This window comes from Oryzias latipes, chromosome 21 (genome assembly GCF_002234675.1).
Source record: "Oryzias latipes chromosome 21, ASM223467v1".
NCBI classification, from domain to species: domain Eukaryota; kingdom Metazoa; phylum Chordata; class Actinopteri; order Beloniformes; family Adrianichthyidae; genus Oryzias; species Oryzias latipes.
Genome location: NC_019879.2, coordinates 20,140,718 through 20,151,569, shown reverse-complemented (window position 1 = coordinate 20,151,569; position 10,852 = coordinate 20,140,718). Strand labels below are relative to the sequence as shown.

General features: G+C 38.5%; 2 protein-coding genes across 3 annotated transcripts in view; both read left to right on the top strand.

Moving 5' to 3' along the window:
* Positions 1-2,461: 2,461 nt before the first annotated feature.
* Positions 2,462-7,651, top strand: tra2b (transformer 2 beta homolog (Drosophila); the record flags this gene model as incomplete). 2 transcript variants are annotated; one of them, NM_001104957.1, is given in 8 exon segments in its annotated part: positions 4,004-4,168; positions 4,600-4,757; positions 4,845-5,007; positions 5,202-5,390; positions 5,507-5,622; positions 6,405-6,533; positions 6,671-6,741; positions 6,829-7,651. In NM_001104957.1, coding segments are annotated over 8 exon segments (888 nt in total). In that variant the 3' UTR covers positions 6,840-7,651.
* A 1,895-nt stretch (positions 7,652-9,546) lies between these two features.
* igf2bp2 (insulin like growth factor 2 mRNA binding protein 2) overlaps positions 9,547-10,852 on the top strand; it is a 45,178-nt gene continuing 43,872 nt past the window's right edge. Inside the window, exon 1 of the mRNA XM_023950670.1 lies at positions 9,547-10,043. Within this exon, the coding sequence (XP_023806438.1) occupies positions 9,869-10,043 (175 nt within the window). The 5' untranslated portion in view covers positions 9,547-9,868. The remainder of the gene's footprint in view (positions 10,044-10,852) is intronic.

Here is a 10,852-nt window from a genome sequence, read left to right as displayed (position 1 = left end):
TTTTCATTTCAATAAAAATGACCATAACGTTTGCATGGAATATTTTTGAACAGAAACCCCCATAAATTAAGTATTTTGAGTTGCAATGTATAAAAAGGGCTTTTTTCTTTCTTTTTTTTTTGTTTTTTTATATAAAAAGGTTGATCTGATTTGAACTTGCTTTGAAAAAGTTGATACCTACTAAAAATGAAAAGTAGAAATTAAAATGATGTACAAATGTGAAAAGAAGATGTAAGACAGTTCTAAGAAAAAAAAGGGTTAGGTTTTTGTCTCACAGATATTTAGATATCAAATTAAAAGAAAAAAACTTGTTCAAGACCAGGCAGGCATCAACTGGAGAAACTGGTTCAAGTCAGATCAATTTTAGTAGTTGAAGTCTGTGTGCTTTAAGAAATCTGATGCTGTGCATGGCATGCATTCAAAGGGAATATGGAGCCATCTGAACATAATATTTTAGTTAATTAATTTTCAAAGGCTTTTTTTAATAGAATACTGTAAAAATTGAGCTATTTAGGGACAATATATATGATGTTACCAAAGGTATTCGCTCACTCATCCAAATGATAAGAATCAGCAGTCCTAATCACTTGGTCATGGCACAGGTGTATAAAATCAAGACATATGGTGTGCAGACTGCTTTTACAAACATTTGCGAAAGAATGGGCCACTCTCAGAACCTCAGTAAATTCTACCATGGAACTGTCATAGGATGCTACCTGTGCAACAAATCCAGCTGGGAAATTTCCTCGCTCCTAAATATTCCACAGTCAACTGTAATATATCATAACAACATGAAAGAGTTAGGAAACACCAGCAACTCAGCCTCCAAGTGGTAAGCCACGTAAACTGACGGAGAGGGGTCAGCGAAGCGCATAGTGCAAAGAGGTCCCCGGCTTTCTTCACAGTAAATTGCTACAAAGCTCCATACTTCATGTGACCTTCAGTTTAGCTCAAGTATGGTACACGGAGAGCTTCATGGAATGGGTTTCCATGGCCGAGCAACTGCATCCAAGCAACACATCATCAAGTTTAATGCAAAGTGTCGGATGCAGTGGTGTAAAGCACGCCGCAACTGGACTCTAGAGCAGTGGAGACGCCTTTTCTAGAGTGATGAATCATGCTTTTCTATCCATCTGATGGACGAGTCTGGGTTTGGAGGTTGCCAGGAGAACAGTACATTTCTGACTACATTCTGCAGAGTGGAAAATTTGGTGGAGGAGGAATTATGGTGTGGTGTTGTTTTTCGGGACTTGGGCTTGGCCCCGTAGTTCCAGTGAAAAGGACTCTAAATGCTTCAGGATTCCAAAACATTTTGGACAAGTCCATGCTCCCAACCTTGTGGGAACAGTTTGGAGAGGCCCCTTCCTCTTCCAACATGACTGTGCACAGAGCAAGGTCCATAAAGACATGGATGACAGAGTCTGGTGTGGATGAACTTGACTGGGCTGCACAGAATCTGATAAAACACCTCTGGGAGGAATTAGAGCGAAGACTGAGAGCCAGGCCTTCTCCATCAACATCAGTGTGTGACCTCACCAATGCACTTTTCGGAGAATGGTCAAAAATTTCACCTTATGCACAGTCTTCCCAGAAGGGTTGAAGCTGTAAAAGCTGCAAAAGGTGGACCGACATCATATTGAACTCTATGGGTTAGAAATGGGATGGCACTTCAGTATGTGAGACAAGGCAGGTGAGCCAATAGTTTTGGTAATATATATTATATTGTATTTAGGGACATATTTATTTGTGTACCAGTCAAATATTGCTCTAAATAATGTAAAAATAGTTTTGTTTGTTTGTTATTCTGTCTCCCTGTCACCAGTACTGAAGTGATCTTTTTTGAACACAGAAATGTTAGTACACTAATTTCCCTGGTTTGCATGGTTCTGAATTTATTTATAAAACATGGGAAGGATCGTTTGCTGACTTTCCATTTATTGGAATGAATGTGATATTTGACAGGTAATAAAATAATGGCCTATCAATAACATTTGAGAATGAAAAATCTAGATTATGCATAAACAATTTAATAGCTGAAGCACACAAAAGGGGTATGTAAAGTTTAAGATTAATCAACTTTCTAATGTTAATCCAGAAAACCTTGGAACATTTACAAGAGAAAAAAAAAGTTCCAAAGTTTCCTCATTCAGATCACAAAAAATTTAGGTTTCAACATTAACTTTAAATCTGCTTTTAAGTAATTCAGCAACAGCATATTTTTTATTGTTTATTTAAAAATAACTTACATTTATTTAGTACATTTTGAATAACCCTTTTTTTTAGATTGGCTGTTTAATTAAGAAAAAATAAAGAAAACAAATTAAAGATTTGGGAATTTAAGCATAACTTCCGGTTTTTAAGGCCACCTGCTGGCAGGATGTTAAAAGATTTTTCACCAATGTGAAAACCTTGTAGGAGGAGCAACTATGATGACATCACAATCATTGCGCACACTGCGCGCGCAGCCCAGCCGGCTAGAATAGTGAAAAAAGAAAAGAAAAAAACACCTGCTAGTCTGGTGTAGTCATTGTTCATAAAAATGAGCGATAACAGCAAAGGCCGGGTACGTATAAACTTTGTGACAATTTTTAAAAACACGTTTATTGCACGTAACTGAATTATTGTGTTTTGTTTGAACTGTCAAAATTAACGTATTATCTTAATCTTTATTTTGTCTCTATAAATAACGTTCTCGATTTCCTTGAATACCTCATCCCCCCGAGAATTTCATTGTAAATGATGTACATGTTATATTTGAGTCGTTTATCTTATTAATTGCTTAGCAATAAACGTCAGTTTTAGCTAGCTAGTAGCTAACGCTAGCTTCTGATTGATAGCTAGGCCGCAGGCCCCACGAACGTTAATTTAGTTATAATTTGGGCACGACTGCCCACTGAAATGTAGAACGTTCCAAAATTCAGAATTGGTGTTTTAACTTTGTCCAAATCTAAATAGGTGCCATGCTGCGCTTTGTTTTTGTTAGCTCGTGTACAATCGTGCACCGAACTCATAGAATGTACTAGATCATTAACGTTCCTTCTGTGAAATGTCATATAATTTGTTGAAAATGTGTTTTATTTGATAGTATATTGCATATTTACATAACAGACAATTCTCTGAGTGGGGTTAATTTACAAGTATATAATTACTGGCTGCCGCTATGAGTTTTTTTCCGATCATGTGTTGGAAATTTATCGCTTGTCAAAGTAGGAATTGAAGTTGAAATCGAACGACCTGAAGATGTCTCCCAGTTCTTTTGTATTCACTTCCTCGTCAGCGCAGTCAAGTCATGGTAAAACTGCGGCTTCATTGATTAGAGCTGCAAGGAGTTTTAATAAAATCATACCTCCTTCAGCGGTGAGACCATGCTCGCTGTTTAGTAACCACCATGCGGTAAGGAAACCCCCATCCAGCCTGCTGCTCAGTCACGGCATGCTCAAAATGAAAGCCAAATTCCGTGCTGATGGGCCTGGATCTTGTCCTTATTTTTTGGCTCATTTCTCTATTTAGGGCACCCCAAATAATCTTTTTTTTTTGTTTAAGTAATTGTTTTTGGACAGAGATGATTTTATTTTGTGATTTTGGACATTTTCTTTCAATAGTTCACTGTTTTTTTAGTATGGCTTACACGTTTTTAAATGCTGCTGACAGAGGTTAATACAAAAAGGGGCTTAAGTATCTTGAGGTCGTTCTGCTTGTCCTAAATCAAGCTTAACTTTAAACACAGTGTTTGATTTGGTAATGAACATGATTTATTCACATTCAGTGGTTTCATAATCAAATGTGTGCATTCATTTGTTTTTATTTGACTGATTTTTATTAAAAGTGATATTAATAGTAATGAAATAAAGGAAAAAGTTGGAGATAAAATGTAGAACCACTGAAGGTGAATTGTACGTTAATTTGAACATTTTTGAAATATCCCGATTTATGTCATAACATTCTTCTAAATTCAAAGTTGCCGTTTCAATTGTAGTCATACATATTCTTCATGCTTTTTCTTCCATTAAGGTTAAGGTTGGACGAAGAAAATGCAGAAGTCGTCTCATGTCCACTTTATTTTCAAAAATGTGAAGCTCAGATGTGTGAAGCTGAATTGTTGAGTGCATGCTAAAACATGAGGAGGGAAGAAGTATGGGCAATGTGTGTGGAGGGGAGAAGAGAAGATGTAAGGAAATTGAAGAAAGAAGAATAATGTGAAGTAATGAAGTTAAAGAAAATGAAGTTAAGGAAGTAATCTGGATAAGGTCACTGCGCTAAGTAATTTTTTTTTGGTCTTTTTTTGTCAAATCCGTGCATGTTCTTATTTTTAACTATACAGTGCCACACATTAATTTTAATACTGGAATTTTAAAAATGACTTTTTATTCTCTTACTATTATAGCACATTTATCATATTGATGTAAAAAATTTAATTCATTATTTTTTTCTTTGTGGCTTATATAATTTTTACCTTTATTTCTATGCAACAATTTAATTTTTTTTTTTTTCTATATTTTGCTTAAAAACTGTATCAATTTATATCAGTTATTTTGACATTTTCCATTCCCCATCACATGTCTAATAACACTAGTATTGGTGTGTGTGTGGTTGGTTCAGGAGTCTCGCTCCGCATCCAGGAGCTTGAGTCCGCGGGGTTCTGGGAAGTCGGCGAGCCGCTCGCCGGCTCGCTCACCCGCCCGTTCTAAAGATGGCTCCCACCACTCCCGTTCCAAGTCTTGGTCTCGGTCTCGGTCCCGGTCCAGATCAAAATCTAGGTAAGTGATGCATTTCAAGCTGCAGTTGTTGAAAAACTGCTGGTCGATGATTAGAAGCCGTGTGAACCTTTCTGTCTGTCTTTCCAGTTCGCATTCCCACCGTAGCTCACGCAAACACTATAGCCGTTCTCGGTCACGCTCCAAGTCATATCGGCGCAGATCTCGCAGCAGGTCCTACAGTGGAGAACGTCGGAGAAGGAGCCATAGTCGCTCACCCATGTCTAACCGCCGCAGACACATTGGCAACCGTGTATGTGCGCTTCCTTCCATTGTGTATCTATGCATGTACATCTCAGATTCCAACGCTTTTACATACATACCTCTTTAGGTTTTTTCATTTTTTACTATTAGTTTGCATACAATTTTAAAGCACCAGACTTGTTTTTTAATTAATTGTTAAATCCTAAATCGATCATTTATAAGTTTTCATGTTTGAAACTGCAGGCCAATCCTGACCCAAATGCCTGCCTGGGAGTTTTTGGGCTGAGCTTGTACACTACAGAGAGGGATCTGAAAGACGTCTTCTCTAAATATGGCCCTCTGGCAGATGTCTCTATAGTATATGACCAGCAGTCAAGGCGCTCCAGGGGTTTTGCATTTGTTTACTTTGAAAACACACCTGATGCTAAAGAGGTAAAGGAATATGCATCCTCAAAACTCTGAAATATCTCCTTTAGAATGTTCGATTAAAAGTAAAAATAGAAAATTTTGAGTTTATTCATATTGCGAATGTCCCATGCCATTGTCAGGCAAAAGAGAAAGCCAACGGCATGGAGCTGGACGGTCGTAGGATCAGGGTAGATTTCTCCATCACCAAAAGACCGCATACCCCAACGCCTGGAATCTATATGGGACGACCTACTTAGTAAGTCACATTGGAATGACTGGATGTGTTCAAATTATAAACTAATGTGTAGGGTTTTTGAAAAGTTTTTTTTTTTTTTTTTTTTATTCTCGCAATAAATTATTTTGGTGGTAAGTTTGCCAAAAGGATATGACACAAACTAGTTTAATTGTTCTTTTACAAAATTGTAAAAAAAAAAAAAATCTATAAATCCGTATTTTTAAAGATAATTTTCCTAATGTTACTGTATTTAAATAGTATTTGTTTTGTTTGGTTAGTTTAGTTATTGTATTCACTTCAAACATATTCAAACAACAAAAGATAAATGCATACACTCGCTGGTTACTAAAGTCAGTCAAGAGTCTATTTGACAGAAAGATAAACATGTTTAAAGGGGGATAGATGCTAAAGCTAATTTAGGTATACTCCCTTATACTGATTCAATTATACAACAAAAAATACAGAACGGCAACAAAAAATCCACACAATATATTGATATTATCATTATCATTAGTGTGTCATTATCACATCATAATAATCATGATGAATAAATAACTAAATACCTAGGCCTTTATTACAATTATGGGGCTCAGACATCAATAGGGAATATTGCCATAAGACTATTATCCATTGAGGGATTTGATGTAAAGATTGAAAATCATTTCTTTGTATTCATTTTTAATTGACAAATGTTTGGACATTGTTTTAATGTAATTCATTCCACAGTTTTATTCTGCTTACTGTAATGCAGAATCTTTATAATGTATCCCTTAATTTGGTAAAGTGTGGAACTTTGTGTGCAGTGGAGGAGGAGGAGGAGGAGGTCCTGGTGGTCCTCGACGGCACTCGCGAGACAATGATCGTGGATACGATCGTGGCTATGACCGAGGCTACGATCGCTATGACGACAGAGATGGCTATAGATCTTACAGGTCAGCTTGGAGCTAAATTTCTGTTAAATGCACATTTAGAAAAGTTTGTTTTTTTCATTTATTTTGCTTTGTTTTTTTTTTCTTTTTCCTTTCTCAATGTTTGCGGGAATAAAAAATTGATAATTATCCTGTGCTAGGCGACGATCTCCATCACCATACTACAGAGGAGCCTACAGGTCTAGATCAAGGTCGCGCTCCTATTCTCCCCGTGAGTCATATTTATGTTATGCCGTTTTGTGTGTTTATTAATGTGTAATTTGACAGCATTTATCTGATGACAGTTTTTCTTTCACAGGTCGATATTAATGCTTTCTGGGAAGTAATTGATCTCATGTCTTGGACAAAAACTAATTTTTGTGAGTGAAATATGTTGATATTGCAGTTTTTTGTTTTGGTTTTTATTTTATTGCTTTAAGGGATGGTTTTCCTTTTTTATATATATAAATAATTTGTTGAGCATGTATATTTTGTTTGGTAGCTCAAGAACAGACACCTGCTGAGTGTGCTAAAAGTTTAAGAGGAAAAAGGACAACAAAAAAAGGCTTTTCTTGTCACATAAAAGATCTATTCAAGACTGTGTGTTCTATACTTTCAGTATTGTCACCGGTTAACCAACATTTGAATCAGTTAGTTATGTCTTTCTCTCTAAATCAAAGAGTAGTTTTACCTTGCAGGACAGCAATTCCTTGTCTCCATCTACCTTTATCGGCTAGTTTTTATCAATGTGGCTAAATATGCGTTGTAATTAAACATCTGAGTTCAGGGCAGTCCCAGGCAAGCCCCAAGTCTTAGGTGCAGTTCAGACTTTAGTAACAGGAGTTGTGGTACTTTAAAGATGGCCTCCAGCATCCAACATTGGTTCTCTTGCCTGTAAGGCACATATGGAAATCCTTATGCCACATCTTTAATAGGAACTCATGTAACTATCCTTTTAGGAGAACCACTCTTCAGCTTCCATATGAATGTGTTTATTAGAAAAAATCTGATGTGATTTGTGCAAGAGTCACCATGGTTTTAATTGTATAGACAAGTTCCATTGATGTAAATGTTTTTGTTGTATAAAAACTCAGTGGACAAAATGATCCCTAAAGAGATTAAAGACAATACTTTTTTTCCAACTGTGTCTCTTTTGTAGCTCTTTTACGTGATCTGTAGGTAACCAACTAACTAACTAACTAAGATAACCAATGATCTTACAAACTTTGGTTAATTAATCCAAAACTTTAAATGTATGTAGGTATGGTATGGTATGGTATGGTATTTCAATGTAAAACTCCAGGGAGCATTTTATAAATAAGTTAAATCCATATGTCACCTCTAAGCAAATGTAGCCTCATCATGAAGATTGGGTTGCATCCTGAAGATTCAAGTCCAACATCTACCCCTGCTGGCCACAGAGAAGCTCTGGAGAAGTCTGTGGGAGGAGCAGCAGAGAACACATTGTGCCCTTGCTTAGAGGTCATAGGACTCCAATAAGTAAGCCAGAGAAACTATAATCAAGTCATGTATGTCAATGTACAACAGTTGGTGTTTGTAGATCCGGATTTCCCTCAAAACGACTGAGATGAAAGAGAAATGGATTTTGATACTTTACCATTAAATACATGTTAGTATGTGATTTTATTTTATGTTCTACAAAGATCTGAATGGTGCCTTTTAAATAACTGCTTAATTTTATTCTTCATTAGGATCAAATGTCTTTATATGTAGTTTCTAAATCATTATGGCAGAATGTTATCATTTTACCCTGTAAATTATAATTGATATTTATTTGAGTTTTTGGGGAAAGCAGAAACTGGCCATTGTGTGTGTATATAATGTTAAATAATGAAAGTAACTTTTAAGTACATAAAATTACTGACGTTTAAAGATTTTTTTTAATCCATTGCATGAAAGCAGAACTTCCACAAATGACATGAATTGACAAAGTGCTTGTCATGCAGTTGACCACACCTTGGAAACCGCCTATTTTTTCCATGATCCACCACAAGCTTACATGCAATGCATGCTGCTTCTAGGTTCTTCAAAACGCACATTTCTGTACTTTAATTCCACGGTGACACAGATTTTTTTTTTTGCGTGGTTCGTCAGCATATGACTCCTATAATATCACCAAAAAAATAAAGAAATCAATCACTTTAGACCCACTTTAACCTAATCTTCGACTCCCATTTATCTTATTTATTATCCATGTGGGGGAAAATCCCACAGTTACCTGCCAACAGAAAAGTCACTACAGCTCTGTTTTGTAAATAAGCTCCAGGTTGGACCTCCCTCTTGTTCGCTCATTGACTTTGTAAACAAGGCGAGAAGGAGCGGCTGCTGCTGCTCCTGCTGGCACTCAGTGCACAGCAGTAGGGTGGCAGTAATGCTCCAAATCTGGGGAGTCACATGCAAGAACACCCCCCCCCCCCCCCCCCCAGTGTAGGTAGAAGACCACGCATCCACGAGCGGGCACTGCAACCAAGCGCTGAGCCAGTTTTTGTTTGGACAAAAACACACCTATTTGCGCACCAATAATAGACGGGTGTAGCTAGTTGGGGGTGTGGAGGTGTCTATTGTAGAAAAGGGGTCACTATTTGCCACCTGCTATGACAATATTTGCTGATTACCATTTTTTTTCTAAAGGTGATTTCTTCTAAACCAAAAGTGATGGGGAAGTCACGTGGTTTCACTTTCTGTATTGGTTTAATCAAGATGAAGAAAATGTAGTTTTAAGTGTTAATTGCAACTTATGTATAATTGTTTCTTTTTTATAAAGGAAAATAAAAAATACAGTTGGACACGCCCACCTTTTTTGTTTTTGCGCATAGTAGCTTATTTACCCCCCCTCCCACCAATGGAGTGGGAACCCATGGAGGTACGGTCCTCCTTATCATTTGACGAAATCCCCCCGCTTTGCCTCCACGCTGCACCCAGCCACCATTTAACCCCTAGCTCCCCCACCCTTCCCCTGCCGCCCTCCCCTGGTTGGATGCGCGGCGCTCCCGCGTGCGCCTCGAAACATTTTGTCTTAATTTTTTTTTTTTTTTTTTAAAGGGAGATTTTGTTTAGAGGCGGCGCTTGTTGGCTCCGGAGTAGCGTCGTAACGACACTTTTTTCCCTCTCCCCCCCCCAGTCCCTGTTGAAAGAGTTTGACCAGGGCCAGAGTTGGTGCTGGGGGGTCGCTTAGGTTTTAGCTTAGTAATAACCAGGGGGGTGATTACTGATTTTTCTTCTAATTCCAGTATTTTTTTTTTCTATTTTGTTTTATTTAATTTCTTTTTTTCCCTACTCCACGCCACCGCTGTCTCTCTCTGAGATCTGACAGCATTTGGAGATTTTCCTTTCAGATCATGAACAAACTATATGTTGGCAATTTAAGTCCTTCGGTCACTGTCGAGGACTTACAGCAGCTCTTCGAGGAGAAGCAGCTGCCTGTGGCCGAGCAGGTCCTCCTGAAATCCGGCTATGCTTTTGTGGACTTCCCCGATCAGAACTCGGCCATAAAGGCTATAGAGAACCTCTCCGGTAAGTGTTTGATAAGTGATGCTGTCGCCGGTGACGGGGAATGTTCCCGGGGCTGCAAGAAAGCCACGGCTATAGGGGGGCTCAGAAATGAGAAAGAAAAAATGTTCATTGATTATCTCGGGACGGGGTTTTGCGATCGTGTGCCGCCGGAGTCGAAGTGAACGCTCAGTCATGCACGCTCCGGCAGAAATAGGATAAATGATCGATCGCAGGACTCGATTGGTTTTAGTGATTGAAGAAAACCCGGACCGTCATAGTGCAATTCACGGGCACACTAACGTTTATTTATATATTTTTTGGAGATTCCGATAGTGCGGGGCGCTACTTTGCAATCACCCGCAGGAATGTATGGGATGGTCTGATGGGTCGGGTAGGCACAATTATTTTTCACTTATTTTTTATCTTGATTTTATTAAAGAGAGCAGAGCGAAGCGAGCGCCGAGAACTTGTCGGAACCGTGTTCCGCCGATGTCCGGCTATGTTTTTACGAGGTGTCTTGGAGGTGGGTCACGGGGGTCCGGAGGAAAGAGCTCATAAACAGGTAGCTGGAGGGGGGACGAGGTGAGACGCTAATTCCGTGCTGCGCCAGGCCACTCATCATAAAAAAAAGAGGGCTCGCGCTTCAGATTCTCAACCCGCTTCAACGTGGAGAATTACAGACATCAATGAAGAAAGATTACAAGTCTTTCAAAGAGTCTCCTCTTTGATGTTGCATTCTTTACGGAGAGCCGAAAAAAATATCCCTTCAATGTAGAGTGGGAGTGGAAAGCATGGCTGCCCATTCCCCCCCCCCCCCACCCCAACACTAA